The following is a 16,827-nucleotide window of genomic DNA, read 5'->3' as shown; positions in this document are numbered from 1 at the left end:
CATTTGCTCCTTGGGGTGAGAGGTGTTTATTCTGCAACATAAAGTACATGGCATTAGGAACAGGAGTAGGCCATTTGACCCTTTAGGTCCACTCTGTCATGGCAAATCTTGACCATAAGACACAGGAGCAGAAATAGGCCATTTGGCCCATCGAGTCATGGCTGATCCATTTTCCCTCTCGGCTCCAATCTCCTGCCTTCTCCCTGTGTCCCTTCATGCCTTGACCAATCAAGAATCTGTCAACCTCTACCTTAAACATGCATAAAGACTTGGCCTCCACAGCTGGCTGTGGCAACGAATTCCACATATTCACAACTCTCTGGCTAAAGAAATTCCTCCTCATCTCCATTCTAAAAGGCCACCCCTCTTTTCTGAGGCTGTGTCCTCTCTCTCTTAGACTCTCCCACCATAGGAAACACCCTCTGCACATCCACTATATCAGGGTCCTACACCATTTGATAGGTTTCAATGAGGTCAACCCTCATTCTTCTGAATTTAAATGGAAAAAGTAAATAAATGACACAATTTATTTTATAACCTGTGTTTCTTGATGCAAGCGCAGACAACGTTGCTTTGTGTTATGGAAAATCATGATGGGGAGGGTTTATTTATTGAGATACAGTGCGGAATAGAAGCTTCTGGCCATTCGAGCTGCACTACCCATCAATCCCTTGATTTAATCCCAGGCTAATTACAGGACAATTTACAATGACTGATTAACCTACCAACTGGTAGGTCTTTGAACTGTGTGAGGAAACCAGAGCACCCGGAGGAAACCCACACAGTCACAGGGAGAATATACACACACCTTGCAAACAGCAGGAATTGAACCTGGACTACTGGCACTGTAAAGCATTGTGCTAAGCACTACGCTCTCCTGCCATTCTGGGAATGCAGACCTGGTGTTGCAAGGAGCACCTGTAGTTTAGTTATGTGTAGTGTTAGTAGAGTGAATATCCAATGAAAGAATTATAGCCAGTGTTTATAGAGTGATAAGATATAGGAAGCTCCAATAAACAGACGTGTCTGACTTGAGGGGATAACAGATTGTAACAGTGGCAGCGCCAGAGATTTTTTTTTGCTGGTGCTACAGTGGGGTTGAATTATTCTGTGATGGTGCTGAGGGATGCACTGTATGATAATATGTATTCGCAAGGCCAGATGTGTGACGTTCAAAAGTCAGTTTCAAGCATCATGTGCCTAATATAAATGCCTCTGTTGATTTGCAAGCAACAGCAATTGATAGATCTAATATAGAAGTGAACTGTGACAGTTTCAACAGCATCGGAGACAACCCGGGCTACACAGAGCATAAACAAACAAACCAGCAGAGCATCCGACCCACAGCGCACAACGTAAATCACGCACCAATCCCGCAATCAGAGTCAAATGTGTGCTTTTTCAACTGAAAAACGCAACACTAACCCACAATGTCCACTGCTATTCGCATTACATAGACAGACAATGCCAAAAGAAACACCATTATTAAAGTCAAATAAGGCAAACAACAGATGCAGGGCTTTACCAGGAGTTGGACAAATTGTACTCTGACCATGCAATACCTCAATTAACTTAGCTATTGAACTTAAAACAAAAATCAACAGAATCACCACGTGGAAGTCTAAGCAGAACCAGTAGGGTTGATAGCAGTAAATGTAATATTTTGGGATTTGCAGGAATCATAAGGACTATGGGGTATCCACCACAAAATAATAATAATAATCAGCATTAGTCTTGGCCCAAATTTTAAAAAAATCAACTGCTCTCACCATTGATGTTTTCAGAGAAGCACAATCCATCTGTTGTTGTGACTGGTGGCGAAAGCATCAATGATTTTCTGGATGTCAAGTGCCTCCGGCTGTTTATGGCCAACAGGGCCAACTTGCTGTTCCGAGCATCGCCGCTGCTATTCCTTAGGCAGTTTTTGAGGCACCTGAGGCATGAGGTAGCTTCACATGCAGGTTCACATGAGGTAGCTGTCACAGGCAGAGTCAGTGATATGCAGATTAGTTCGTATAAATCTATAAATGCATCGCGTTAGGGTCTCATTAGAACTGGAAATTCCACTGTGTCATTCACTGTCTGTCGTTGCTTTTGTTTTGTTTCCAGCAGACGCCGAACCTGATGTAGCTCTGCAGTCAGGTTCACTTCAGTCACTCCATAGTATTGGGCCATTGGCCAAAGACAGTTCTTGTCCAGGAAGAACTTGTGTTTGGGACTCAATGCTGAGACTCCAGTCAGAACACCCCCAGTCTCAATTGAGAACCATCTTTTCATTTCAGTCAGAAGTCTGTCTATAACCAGATAGAAACAATGCTCGCGAAGGTCATCAGAGGATGTGTCAGGTGTGCGTTCAGTTTGGGCCTCAACAACAAAATCATGTAGGCGGCGGGGTGGCTGGGCCTGTCTCCTTTCATGTGGTCTGCCCTGTATACCGGCCTTGATGCACAGGTCCCTAGCTCTTGTCTGAATTTCACTCCATGATACCCCTCCCCGTTTTGCTGAGAGTGCATCGATAACAGACTGAGCCAAGTCCACAGTGGATGAAAGCTCCAAACTGGGAGATTGTAGCTGGTCTGACATGAACTTGGTGACTTGGAATAAATCCTCAAACAGAGTGAGAAGTAAAGCAAACTGCTCGTCGATCAGTCCATTTACAGCTCTGGCCTCCGTTTTCCTCCGTGCATTTGGTTGACCCGTAATATCCTGTAGTGTAGCTAGAATGACAGGGGTGATTTCCTTATAGCCCACAAAGCTGTATACTGCCATGCCCAGCGTGTATCTGACAGTTTCTTCAACTCCACGGGCTGTGCAGTTGGTTCCAGTTCTCTCTGTTTCTTCGTGAAAAGATCGTGGGCAACAGAGTTTGAAAAGAAGTTGTAAAGCAGCTGCACAATTTCAAAAAACTCACCCGCTTGTGGTACATTGTTCACAACACCCACTAAGACAAGGTTAAGTCTGTGAGCATGGCAGTGTATATATAATGCCTGCGGGACCTCTTTCCTGAACCTCTCTTGGACCCTGTTATTGCACCCAGACATCACTGCTGCCCCATCATAACACTGACCTATACACGCATTCTTATCAATAACACACTGGGCGAGTGTCTGTTCAATGCTTTTAAGAAGCAGCTCTGTGTCCAACCCTTCTGCTGGAGTGAAGTGCAAGAATTCTTCAAGCACTGTTTCGTTATTCAAATACCGCACCACCACTGATATTTGCTCCTTTTTACTCAAGTCTTTACTTTCATCAACCATGATGGCAAAATGTCCAGCCTGCTTGATTTCTGCACTTATTTGACGTCTGACCATATCCGCCATAATACCCATAACTTCATTTTGGATATCATGATGGGTGTTTTTTGCATTTCCAGGATTGTCCTCTTTTATTTTTTTTTAGGTACAGTCTTATCAAACTTCCCAATTACACTGAGCAACTCAACAAAGTTTCCCCTATTGCCAGATCCATCATCCTCCCAGTGTTCTCGCTGGGCAATGCCTTGGCACGCATAATAGTGTAGAGACTCAGCTACTGCTCTCATACACTCACGATTTTCTTGGACAATCTTTGCATGTACTTTATCAAGCATATTTCCGGATCTTGAACCGTCTTGTCTTCTCAATCTGAATTCAGCCCACTGTTGTCCTCATCCCCACTTCTTTCTGCATGTCACTTTCAATTAAGACAGGCTCAGGCTGAGACACCACTGATTCCTTTGGATGAGGTCGTTTCCTGACTAAAAATCGATCCATTTTTCACGCCGGCCAAAATAACGCACGTGCCAGGCCCACGTTAGCTGTAAAAACACAATGTGCGTGTGTGGCATCCGTTAGTCTCATGAGACCATGGATCTGCGCCTGGATGTATACTATCAATCTCTCGCATGAGTGAGAGTGAGTGACATCACCACCTTAAGTGATCTTAGTTCAGCTTAACTGATCTGAGGACAGCAAGAGCAGGACATTGACAACGAACAAATAAGCAGAAGTGTAGAGTGGATGTGACCTTAGACTAGCACAGAGACAGAGCTTGTAACTTTATTGCTGTGTGGGTGTTATGGTAATTAGGGGCGCTGTTTCACTAGATCAACTGGAGAAACAAGCTGTATTCAGAACTATACAGAGAAAGCAAAGCAGCTGCAATTTGTATGTCAATTTTCAGTTAATTTCTTGGTGGTGCTATGGTGGTGCTATTGTAATTTCTGCTGGTGCTACAGCACCAGCTAGCGCCACCTCAGCGCTGCCCTTGGCTTGTAAACATTTTCCAGGAACAGGACCTTCCCTAAACTGGGAGAAAGTCTACAATTTCCTGCTCTTTCTGAAAGCAGCTATTTTAACATTGGATTGTCAAACATTTTCTTTATACAGTGAAGTGTTTTAAAAGTGTTTTCCCCACAGGCCTTCTGTCAAACAGTGCTTTTGGCTGACCTCACTGTTCGTATTCTTACCCACAGGGGGGACTGGATTCGAGTGGGTCTCTGCTACCCAAAAGAATCTACCTTCCAGGTCATGGCTGACATCTACCAAAGGCAAAACTCAACAGCCCACAGTGTGGAGGATTTCCAAGAGGTTGCTTCTCTCGTACAACTGCAGAATAAACCGGAGGAGAGAAAATACTACTTTGACAATAGTACTGGGTATGTTACTCTTTCCTTTTGAGTATCCCCTGTAAAGTAACATTGACAATTGATCAGTTTTTCTCACTTGCTTTTCTTTGACTGCCTAACTCTATTTTCTTCAGCTTTACTGCCTGTGAGATGAAGACACTGTGCATCCTTGTTCACCATCGAAGTGACAAAGATCAAGGTGCTGACATACCCCTAGAGTTAAAATCCCTGCCTTTGCTGTCTTGAGGCTGTTCCTATGGACACATTCCTGGTCTCCTACCTTCCACACTACGTGCTGAAGGGCACTTGGGGTCCTAACCCTTTAATAATTATTTTCACTGGCAATGATGACATTAGTTGTGTATTCGCTAAATTTATCATAAATTATTCAAACCTGGAGCTCATTGACCCACCCTTGTCTAAAAGTTTTCTTTATTCTTTTCAGTTCTTTTCATGCCTTGCCCCTCTGTAATCTCCCTGAGACACTGAAAACTCTCCACTCCTCCAATTCCGATCTCCAGTGGTATTCTACATTAACTGTTGGTCGTCTTATTCCGTAAGAGTCCAAGTTGCTCTCTTGCTCTTTCTCTTTCTACCCCCCCCCACCCTATCTTTCCACGTACACCCCCACCTCTCCTCACTTTCCATGCTCTTCATTAAAATTGACCCTTTTGAACAATCTGTCATGCTAAGTCCATTGGACTTAAAGTAATACTTAATAGTGCTAATATTTATGTAAGATTTAGAAGGCATCTTGGTCTGCTTGGAGGGATTGGGGAAAAGAGCCTGTTTCCATGCTGTTTGATCTAAATTAAGGGTTGTTGGTAGGAGGATTTTGCAGGTCACAAACCCCAGAGGGGAACTGATGCGATGAATAACCAATTATAGTTTAGTTGCATGAACCTTGTAACAGTGGAAATGGGGGTAAGATTTTGTTGGAATGATTCACCTCTCAGTGCAAAAGACAAGTTGCTTTCACAGGTGTTTGAAAGCTCCCCTACCCAGCCAGCCTGAGCTGGAGAAGGTCGGGATCTCAGGAATCTCCCTCTTGTCTCCAGGTTGCTGTTTCTAATGCTCCGGGCCAGACAAGATCGGGAGGGGCACAGCTACTGCTCCATCCAGGGCTGTGAACGGGTCAAAGTGACTGCCATGATGGAGTCCTGGAGAGTAAGCAATTGCATGTCCACTGCCTATCCCAAGTATTCGGCAGTTCCCAAAGCCAACGTAGCAATGCCACTGAAGAGCTCAGGGAAGTGTGAAAAGTGTGGAGCTTCTCAGGTAAGCCCTCCACTTCCTTCTTAACCCATACATGCTGGAGGAGCTCAGCAAGCCAGGCAGCATCTATGGAAATGAGTAAACGGTTGACTTTTCGGGCCGAGGCCATTCATCAGGACTTCATCCTTAAACCTGGTTTACAGATGTGCATTTAGCCCAATAACCCCACGCCTCTGTAGGCAATCACTTTCATGAAAGTTTGTTATCTTGGAAGCATGGAATGCCCCAAACAATTTGCAAGTCATGAAATATTTCTGAAAGGCAACCATTGCTGAAATGTGGGAGAAATTCCAGCCAATCTGAATGGTATTTGCTCGGTGACGTTAGTTAAGGAATGAATATTTGTACGTTACTGGGCAACGTTCAACACTTCTTTTAAAAAAAAACAATAGCTGTGATATCTTTTATGCCATCGAGTGACAACACCTGCAGCATCTGAGGTGTTATCACTTGTGTGCAGGAATGTAAACTGTCACATGTATTGAGGGAGTGCTGCTCACTTGGAGATGCTGTCTTTAAAAACATTAAGCTGAACTTTGAAAGGTCATCAATCTGAAGCCTGATTTCTGTGTGTATCTCTTGAGCAGTTTCATCAACTCTGTCAATTGAAGGACAATATATTAGCTACTGTGTAGCCTGTATTACAGTCTATTTGATTGGGCTCCCATGAAGTACCTCAGCACGTTATGTGGCTGCAGTTCAAAACAGCAAAGTGGATCACAAAGACAACTGTAGACATGCAAGTTAGTTTTCCCTTGTGCCTTATCTTAACTTGTGTGCTTAATGTGCTGTGGTTTGCAATCTGAATGGTTGAACTGTATGGTAACGGCTGACGTCACCTGTGTCACAGCGATGGAACTACACCTGACCTGTGTCGTTGAATGAGGGCGGGGGAAGTCTGCTGCTTGTCGGACATTGGCCCGTCTTGATTCATCAAACAGGCTTGGCTGTGCTGGTCCTTGCAAAGGTTAAAAAGGTGACTGGTATTTGCCATCCTGTTCTAGACGGGAACTTGAAGAGGTTAGGGAGAAGGGATGAGATTGGCGGGTGTACTCCACCTTGCCTACTTTGAGGTCATCCTGTATTTCTCCTTGATCTATTTGGAAGCTATCGTCACCCACTCGCAGTAAGACACCTACAGTATATTAACTATTACAGGTTGACGCTTCTAATGTGGGTTGTTACAGAAGTGACTTGCATTGTAAACAGTGATTCTCCCTATCACTTGTTGGTCTGGATCCGCAAGTGAGTAGGTGCCTGATTTGTTATATTTGATGTCAACACTCCAACCTGTGATGTTTGGAGAGGTGATGTCATTCTGACTTACTTTCTGATTGCCTGAGCTGGTCCTGAGGCTCTCCAGGTCTTTCGGTCCACCTGGCTCATGCATTTGAAGGTTATATTCATGCAGGCTTGAAGTGATGGGAGTCAGCAGGGATCTGTGGAGAGATGGGGCTGGTGGTGGGTAGGAATACACAAGCACAGCATCCAGCTGTAAGGAAAAACTGCGCACAGCCACGAGGCAGGATACTGGGGAGAGACCCATGCAAGCCTGCTGACTGTGGTGCCTACTTAAGGTCAGGAGTTTGGAAGGGTCCCTGCTGATTTTTGGACCAGGTGTGGAAAGGGTCTGGAACTAGTGGTGTAGGCATGTTCACCTCTCTCTGTTGTGGTGCACTGACATTCCAGGCTACAGCAAGAACAATTGCATTGCAGCTACAGACCCAAGTTTTGGGAACATCTGTTATCCTGCAGCTTAAATTAAACCCAGAACTTTACCCCATCCTCAGGAGGTGCTGAAGCTCCTGACAGCTGAAGGATCACCTATAAGACTTGCTCCTTGCAGGAATGTACTCAAATAAGTGTCTGGCCATCTGTTGTTGGAAAGATTTCACTCTCCTCATGCCAACCTAATCAAAGGCTGATCTGAGGGGATGGAGCATTGTGTTTGGCTGTAGAGATTAGGAATTGTTGACTTTGTTGTGGTTTTCTCTGCTTGGGGGGGAGGGCAGGCCTGAGCTTCAATTTTGCAGAGCATTAGGTAGACCTCTTTATGGCTGACACAGATACTGGGAAGAAAAATTTGGCTTCAGAGGTTCTCAAGTGTGTATTCGGGGAATGAATGATTCTTTGTCTTGGGTACTAGCTGCTTCTGTGTGGACCTGGACTATATTCCCTTAAGGTGAGAAGATTGAGGGCTAAATTAATTGTGATGTCTTAGATGATTAAATTGAGAGGATGGGGGAAAGAACAACAGTTTCATTTGGAGGGCAAGTCTAGAATAAGGGGTATAACTGTTAGGCATAAAACATGGAGGAACCATCACAAACTCATAGTCATAGTCATACTTTATTGATCCTGGGGGGAAATTTGTTTTCGTTACAGTTGCACCATAAATAATAAATAGTAATAAAACCATAAATTTTAATAGTAATATGTAAATTATGCCAGGAAATAGATCCAGGACCAGCCTATTGGCTCAGGGTGTCTGACTTTACAAAGGAGGAGCTGTAAAGTTTGATGGCCACAGGCAGGAATGACTTTCTATGACGCTCTGTGTTGCATCTCGTGGAATGAGTCTCTGGCTGAATGTACTCCTGTGCCCAACCATGACATTATGTAGTGGATGGGAGACATTGTCCAAGATGGCATGCAACTTGGACAGCATCTTCTTTTCAGACACCACTGTCAGAGAGTCCAGTTCCATCCCCACAACATCACTGGCCTTATGAATGAGTTTGTTGATTCTGTTGGTGTCTGCTACTCTCAGCCTGCTGCCCCAGCACACAACAGCAAACATGATAGCACTGGCCACCACAGACTCGTAGAACATCCTCAGCATCCTCCCACAACCCCTGATGATCCTATGATTTCACATGAGAGAATCCTTCAGGAAGGTGAGCCCATGGAAAACATCCAGCCCAGACAGGGCTAAGACCTGGGCTGATCAGCTGGCTGGAGTGTTGACTGATATGTTTAACCTCCCGCTTAGGCTCGCTTCAAGTAGGCTTCAATCATATCATTGCTTAAGAAGAACGCAGTAACCTGCCTCTATGACTACCATCCAGTAGCACTAGCATCCACTGTGAAGAAATGTTTTGAGAGGTCGGTGATGAAACGCGTCAACTTCAACCTGAAAACTGATTTGGAACCACTCCAGTTTGCCTACTGGAGCAACAGGTCCATAGCAGAAGCCATTTCATTGGCTCTTCAATCAACCCTGGAACACTGGGCATCAGGATGCTCTTATTCGACCACAGTCCGGCATCCAATACCATCATTCCCTCAAAACTATTCAATAAGCTTTAAGACCTTGGCCTTAATACCTCCTTGTACAATTGGATCCTCGATTTCCTCACTTGCAGACCCCAATCAGTTCAGATTGGCAACAACATCTCCTTCACAATCTCTATCAGCCCAGGTGAATCACAAGGCTGTGTGCTTTACCCCCTCTACTCGCTTTATACTCAAGACTGCACTAAGCATGGCTCCAATGCCATATTTGAGTTTGTTGATGACACCACTGTCAAAGGCCAAGTCAAAGGTGGTAGAGAATCAGTATATAGGAGGGAGATTGAAAATCTGGCTGACTGGTGCTACAACAACAACTTAATGTCAACAAGACCAAGGAGCTCATTATTGATGTCAGGAGGAAGAAACTGGAGGTCCATGAAACAGTCTTCATTGGGGGATCACAGCTGGAGAGGCTGAGCAATGTTAAATTGTTATAATTTCAGAGGACCTGTCCTGGGCCCAGTATACAAGTGCAATTAGGAAGAAAGCACAGCAATGCCTCTACTTCCTTAAGAGTTTAGGAAAATTTCATATGACATCTAAAACTTCTATAAATGTGTGGTGGAGAGTGTATTGACTGGCTGCACCACAGCCTTGTATGGAAACACCAATGCCCTTGAATGGAAAATCCTACAGATAGTAGTGGATGCAGCCCAGCCCATCACGGTAAAGCCCTCCCACCACTGAGCACATCTACACAGAGCAACATCCATCATCACCACCTAGGCATGCTCTCTTCTCACTGCTGAAATCAGGAAGAAGGTACAGGAGCCTCAGGATTCACACCACCAGGTTTAGGAATGGTTATTACCCCTGAACCATCAGGCTCTTGAACCAAAAGGGATAACTTCATTTAACTTCATCTGCCCCATCTCTGAACTGCTCCCACAACCTATGAACTCACTTTCAAGATCTCTTCGTTTCATGTTCTCGATATATATTGCTTATTTATTGATTATTATTTCCTTTAATCTTTTTGTATTTGTACTGTTTGTCTGTTGTACATTGGTTGTCTGCCCTGTTGGGTGCCATCTTTCATTGATTCTGTTATAATTATTGGATTTACTAAGTATGCCCACAAGAAAATGAATCTCAGGGTTGTATATGGTGACATAAATGTACTTTGATATTCAATTTACTTAGAAGTTTGAACCTTCAATGTTCTGGTGAAGGACTTGCTAGGTTAATTAGTTACTGTAAATTGCCCCTGAGGTTTAGATGAATGATAGAATCTCTGGGGGAAAAAATGAAATTAATGTAGGATTAATGTAACCAGATTCTCGCTAGTCAGCATGGTCTTTGTGTTTCTTTGCTGCATGATTCTGTGACTGACATTTCGTCATAGAAAAGGGGATGGGGGGATTTTTGTCGAAAACCTGTGGAGGCTGGGAACATTTTGGGTAAGATTGATAGGTTTCTAAGAAATGGATCACAGTTTAATGGAATGGTGGGACAGATCTGAGGGGCTGAACAGCCTCCTGCTATTGTTACGTTCAGCCAAGCTCTTAAATTCTCAGTCTGCATGGCTCAGCAAGTTGAGCAGCATCTGGTAGAAAAGGAATTTTGGCTTTTTCAAGTCAAAATCCTGCATGAGGATTTCAGATTTTTGAGCAAAATGTTGACAGTTCCTTTCTTCCCACAGATATTGCTTGACATGCTGAGTTCCTTCAGCGGACTGTTGCTCTAGATTCCAGCATCTGCATTCTCTGTTCTCCCTTGTTGTCCCTGTGTGCTATCTGAAGGGCATTAAGCAAGTAAAGATCAGATTAGCCACTGAATTGTTTAAAGATCAGATCTCACTGTACTACCTGTTTGTTTTGCAGCTGACATTTACAAGTGATCCACATCAAACCTACCTCCTTGTACAGATCCAATCTCTTGGGAAAACTGGAATCCAACAAGGCCACATCAAGCCTTTCATTTCTGTAAGTATTCTTCAAGGTATTTGATCTGTTTCAGTGAACATTGGGAAGGAATTGGTTGTTGACTTCAGAAGGAGTAGCGGACCGCACGACCCCATTTACATTGGTGCGCAAGTGGAACAGGTCAAAAGCTTTAAGTTCCTTGGGGTCAGTATCACAAATGACCTGACTTGGTCCAACCAAGCAGAGTTCACTGCCAAGAAGGCCCACCAGCGCCTTTACTTCCTGAGACAGCTAAAGAAATTTTGCCTGTCCCCTAAAACCCTCACTAATTTTTATAGATGCACCGTAGAAAGCATTCTTCTAGGGTGCATCACAACCTGGTATGGAAGTTGTCCTGTCCAAGACGGGAAGAAGCTGCAGAAGATCGTGAACACAGCCCAGCATATCACAAAAAATAATCTTCAGTCCTTGGACTCACTTTACATTGCACACTATCAGAACAGTGCTGCCAGGATAATCAAGGACACGACCCACCCAGCCAGCACACTTTTCGTCCCTCTTCCCTCCGGGAGAAGGCTCAGGAGCTTGAAGACTTGTACGGCAGGATTTGGGAACAGCTTCTTTCCAACTGTGATAAGACTGCTGAACCGATCCTGACCTGGATCTGGGCCGTACCCTCCAAATATCCGGACCTGCCTCTTGGTTTTTTTCACACTACCTTACTTTCCATTTTTCTATTTTCTGTTTATGATTTATAATTTAAATTTTTAATATTTACTATCGATTTGTACTCCAGGGAGCAGGAAGCGCAGAAGCAAATATAACTGTGATAATTGTACGTTCTAGTATCAATTGTTAGGCAACAATAAAGTATAAAGTATTTTAAAATCTTATGACAAGGTCCAAGATTAAGGGTAAGCCTGAAGCTACAGGCACAAACATGCTTTGATTGCTCCCTTTGTAGTCCTGTCTCGGCATTACCTGAGTGAAAATTGGCCCAGGTTCTCTTTGTTTAGTACTGCATGAAACACCAGAAAGATAAGTGAGTGTGCTGTCGGATGATATGCTCTTGTTCAGCTCTGAGGTATAGTCAGTAGAGCTGCTATCTCATAACCCAAGAGACCCTGGTTCAGTTCTGATCCCTGATATTGTTTGTGTGGAGTTCGCATGCTGTCGCTGTGATCAAATGGATTTCCTTCAGCTGATCCATTTTTCCCCATATCCTGAAGACTGGTTGGTACTGTAAGTTGAGTAGAGTGTGTAGGTGAGTGAATGAGATTGTAGGGAGAATAGTTAGACAGAAAATCAATGGGGTGAATGGCTTACTTCTAAGTCATAAAGAAATATGGTGGCTTCTTGACTAAAAGGAAATGGGGAGGTCGTGATGGTAAAAAATTGTTAATGTGGGATGTACACTTAGTGGCCATTTTGTTAGGTACCTCCTGTGCCTAATAAAGTGGACACTGATTATATTTCATGGCTTTCTGCTACATCTGCCTTCATGCCCATCCTCTTCAAGGTTCAACATATGGTGCGTTCAGAGATGCTCTTCTGTGCAGCACCATTGTACTGCGTGGTAATTTGAGTTACTGTCATCTTCCTGTCAACTTGAAACCAATCTGGTCATACTCCAGAGACCTCTCTCTTTAACAAGGTGTTTTTGCCCACAGAACTGCCACTCACTGGATGTTTTCTGCTTATTGCCCTATTCTCTGTAAACTCTAGAGTCTGTACTGCGTGAAAATCCCAAGAGATGTGCAGTTTTTGACACCAACAGTCTTCTGACACAATCAAAGTCACTTAGATCAGGTTTCTTCCCCGTTCTGATATTTGGGCTGAACAACTGACCATAGCTGCATGCTTTTATGCATTGAATAGCTAATCAGACATTTTCATTTGTGAACAGGGGCACCTAATAAAGTGGCCACTGCACGTACAGTGCCATGCTAAAGTTTTGGCACCCCGGTCAAAATTTCTGTTACTGTGAATAGTTAAGTGGGTAGAAGATGAATTGATCTCCAAAAGTCATAAAGTTAAAGTTGAAACATTCTTTTCAACATTTTAAGCAAGATTAGTGTATTATTTTTGTTTTGTACTATTTTAGAGTTGGGGAAGAAAGGAAAGGAGCACCATGCAAAAGTTTGGGCACCTCAAGAGATTTGAGCTCTCAGATAACTTTTACCAAGGTCTCAGACCTTAATTAGCTTGTTAGGGCTATGGCTTGTTCACAGTTATCGTTAGGAAAGGCCAAGTGATGCAAATTTCAAAGCTCTATAAATACCCTGACTCCTCAAACCTTGTCCCAATAATCAGCAGCCATGGGCTCCTCTAAGCAGCTGCCTAGCATTCTGAAAATTAAAATAAATGATGCCCACAAAGCAGGAGGAGGCTATGAGAAGATAGCAAAGTGTTTTCAGGTAGCCATTTCCTCAGTTCATAATATAATTAAGAAATGGCAGTTAACAAGAACAGTGGAGGTCAAGGTGAGGTCTGGAAGACCAAGAAAACTTTACGAGAGAACTGCTCATAGGATTGCTAGAAAGACAAATCAAAACCCGTGTTTGACTGCAGACGACCTTCAGGAAGATTTAGCAGACTCTGGAGTGGTGGTGCACTGTTCTACTGTGCAGTGACACCTGCACAAATATGACCTTCATGGAAGAGTCATCAGAAGAAAACCTTTCCTGCATCCTCACCACAAAATTCAGCATCAGAATTTTGCAAAGGAACATCTAAACAAGCCTGATGCATCTTGGAAACAAATCCTGTGGACTGATGAAGTTAAAATAGAACCTTTTGGCCGCAGTGAGCAAAGGTATGTTTGGAGAAAAAAAGGTGCAGAATTTCATGAAAAGAACACCTCTCCAACTGTTAAGCACGGGGGTGGATCGATCATGCTTTGGGCTTGTGTTGCAGCCAGTGGCACAGGGAACACTTCACAAGTAGAGGGAAGAATGAATTCAATTAAATACCAGCAAATTCTGGAAGCAAACATCACACCGTCTGTAAAAAAAAATGCTGAAGATGAAAAGCGGATGGCTTCTACAAAAGGATAATGATCCTAAACACACCTCAAAATCCACAATGGACTACCTCAAGAGGCGTAAGCTGAAGGTTTTGCCATGGCCCTCACAGTCCCCCGACCTAAACATCATCGAAAATCTGTGGATAGACCTCAAAAGAGCAGTGCATGCAAGATGGCCCAAGAATCTCACAGAACTATAAGTCTTTTGCAAGGAAGAATGGGCAAATATCCCCCAAACAAAAATTGATAGACTTAGCTGGCTACAGAAAGAGTTTACAAGCTGTGATACTTGCCAAAGGGGGTGTTACTAAGCACTGACCATGCAGGGTGCCCAAACTTTTGCTTTGGGCCCTTTTCCTTCTTTTGTTATTTTGAAACTGTAAAAGATGGAAATAAAAAAGTAATCTTAAAATATTAAAGAAATGTGCCATCTTTAACTTTATGCCTTTTGGAAATCAGGTCATCTTTTACTTGCTTAGCTATTCAAAGTAACAGAAATTTTGACCAGGGGTGCCCAAACTTTTGCATACCACTGTATAGTTCTATTTTCGACACTTTCACATGTTAGTCTAACTCTTAAACAAGGGATTCTTTTTCAACGTTATTTTTAGTTGCACTGGAGTGAGATGGTGGATTTGTATGCAATTTGTGTTCTGGTGAGTTTTGGCTGTGTTAAATTGGTCTCTACAATGCATGCATTCTGTAATAACCATCAAATCAAATAGTAAGCGTTGTGCTGAGCAGCTTGCAAGTTTCGCCCCGTTTCCGCCACCTTCGTAACATGCCTACAAGTTAATGCGTCTTTGGAATGTGGGAGGAAACTCGAGCAGCTGGTGGAAACCTGGTTGGTTACGGGGAGAACATCTCCTTACAGGGTGTGGTGGGAAGTGATCCCTGATCTTACAGCTGGCACACTAAAGCAATGCGTTAACCGATACACTACTGTGCTATCCTATCTTATTAATTTATTATTTTACTATCTAGTTATTTTATTAATGTTCTTGCAATGTAATCCGATACTAGACAGAAAACTATTGTTGTCATTGACTTAGAAATAGAACAAAATTACCTGTTTATTGCTTTTGCACAAACAACTGCAGGCATATATAGAGAGCCAGAGGAGTAAAAGTTGAGAGAAGATTTAATACTAATGTTTATATTCACGGGAGAGGAGTGTAATTACAAGGAGTCCCTCTCCATTAAGTACTGGCACCATGTCACAATGAAGATGGAGAAAGCAGTGACAGCTGGAATACTAATCAGTGGTGCTCTCGGTTGTGGTCTAGGGTCACTTAGCTAAACATTGCAGCTGATGGATTGGTGTACACTCAAGGCAAAAGGAGAATGGTGCCATAAACCTGTTTAAGAACCAGGAAAGATTTTACAGGAAAGTAGACGCTCACTCTTTTGATCTTGAATATCTACCAGTTGTGGTGAACATTTATGACTATACAAATATTTTAGCAGGAGTACTGAACTCTGCCCTTTCAGACTGTTTCACCATTTCTTATGATCATGGCCAATCTGTTTGCAACCTCTGCTCTACAGTCCTATCCATGCATTGTAGCCTTGCATCCCATTGCTTCCCCAGGGTCAGTGTTCTTGTTGGCCTTTGTTGGAGTGGACAGTGTTAAGAGTGGTTGTTTGAGGTTTTAGCTCTTTGAGGTTTGTGAGAGAAGGCGAAAGAGCTCTAGCTAGATTGTTTTTCACCCAGTTTATTTATTTGTTTACTTTATATTTGCACAGCTAAAGAAGTAGGGAGGCCAGGCAGGATAGTTGAATGCTCCTCTTGTAGGATGTGGGAAGGCAGGGAGACTTCTAGTGTCCCTGATGACTGCACGTGCAAGGCAGCCAACCTGCTGCTTCTAACACTCTGTATTAAGGAGTTGCATGCACTCTAGATCATTCAGGAGGCTGAGGGGATTGATAGGACATACAGAGAGGTAGTTACACCCAAGGTGCAGGACACAGGAGACTGGGTGACAGTGAGGAAGGGGAAAGGGGTTAAACAACCGGGCCAGAGTACCCCTGTGGCCATCCCCTCAACAGCACTTTGGGTACTGCTTCCAGGTGCCAGGGACAGGACATCCCAGATCAAGTCCTCAGCATTAAGTGGGGGGGGGGTTAGCAACCAGAGGTTGTGATCCATGTTGGTACCAATGACATGGGTAGGAAGAGTATTGAAGTTCTGCAAAGTGGATTTGGTGAGTTTGGTGCTAAGTTAAAGGTGAGGACCTCCAGGGCTGTGATCTCAGGATTGCTACCCTACCATGGGCTAGGGAGGCCAGAAATAGGAAGATTATACAGTTTAACACATGGCTAAGGAGTTGGCATAGGAGGGAGACATCAGATTGTTGGATCATTGGGCTCTCTTCCAGGAAGGTGTGACCTGTACAGGAGAGACGGATTGCACCTGAACTGGAGGGGGACTAATAACCTACCGGGAGGATTTGCTATTGCTGCACAGAGGGGCTTAAACTAGAGTTGCAGGGAATGGGAATCAAGGTGCTAGAACAAATAGTGGCAAGATGTTGTGAAGACCTCGGACTAAGTCAGGAATCAAAAGATTGAGCATGGTGTGACGAATGTCCAGGGCTGCTGTATTTCAATGCAAGAAGTATCATAGGAAAGGCAGGTGAGCTCAGGGCATGAATCAACACTTGTAATTATGATATTGTAGCCATTAGTGAGACTTGGTTGCAGGAGAGGCGAGACTGGCAGTTCAATATTCTGGGGTTCTGTTGTTATAAATGCGACAGAGT

The 16,827-nt window shown here is 43.6% G+C and overlaps 1 protein-coding gene across 1 annotated transcript in view; it reads left to right on the top strand.

Annotated features, from left to right (window-relative positions):
- Positions 1–16,827, top strand: part of cemip2 (cell migration inducing hyaluronidase 2) — a 112,456-nt gene that overhangs the window by 82,829 nt on the left and 12,800 nt on the right. Inside the window, 3 exon segments of the mRNA XM_072258109.1 lie at positions 4,454–4,636; positions 5,665–5,884; positions 10,999–11,100. Of these exon segments, the coding sequence (XP_072114210.1) occupies positions 4,454–4,636; positions 5,665–5,884; positions 10,999–11,100 (505 nt within the window).

This window comes from Mobula birostris, chromosome 5 (assembly GCF_030028105.1).
Source record: "Mobula birostris isolate sMobBir1 chromosome 5, sMobBir1.hap1, whole genome shotgun sequence".
NCBI classification, from domain to species: Eukaryota; Metazoa; Chordata; class Chondrichthyes; order Myliobatiformes; family Myliobatidae; genus Mobula; species Mobula birostris.
Note: the sequence above shows the minus strand (reverse complement) of the source record. Positions and strands in the feature narration are given on the sequence as shown.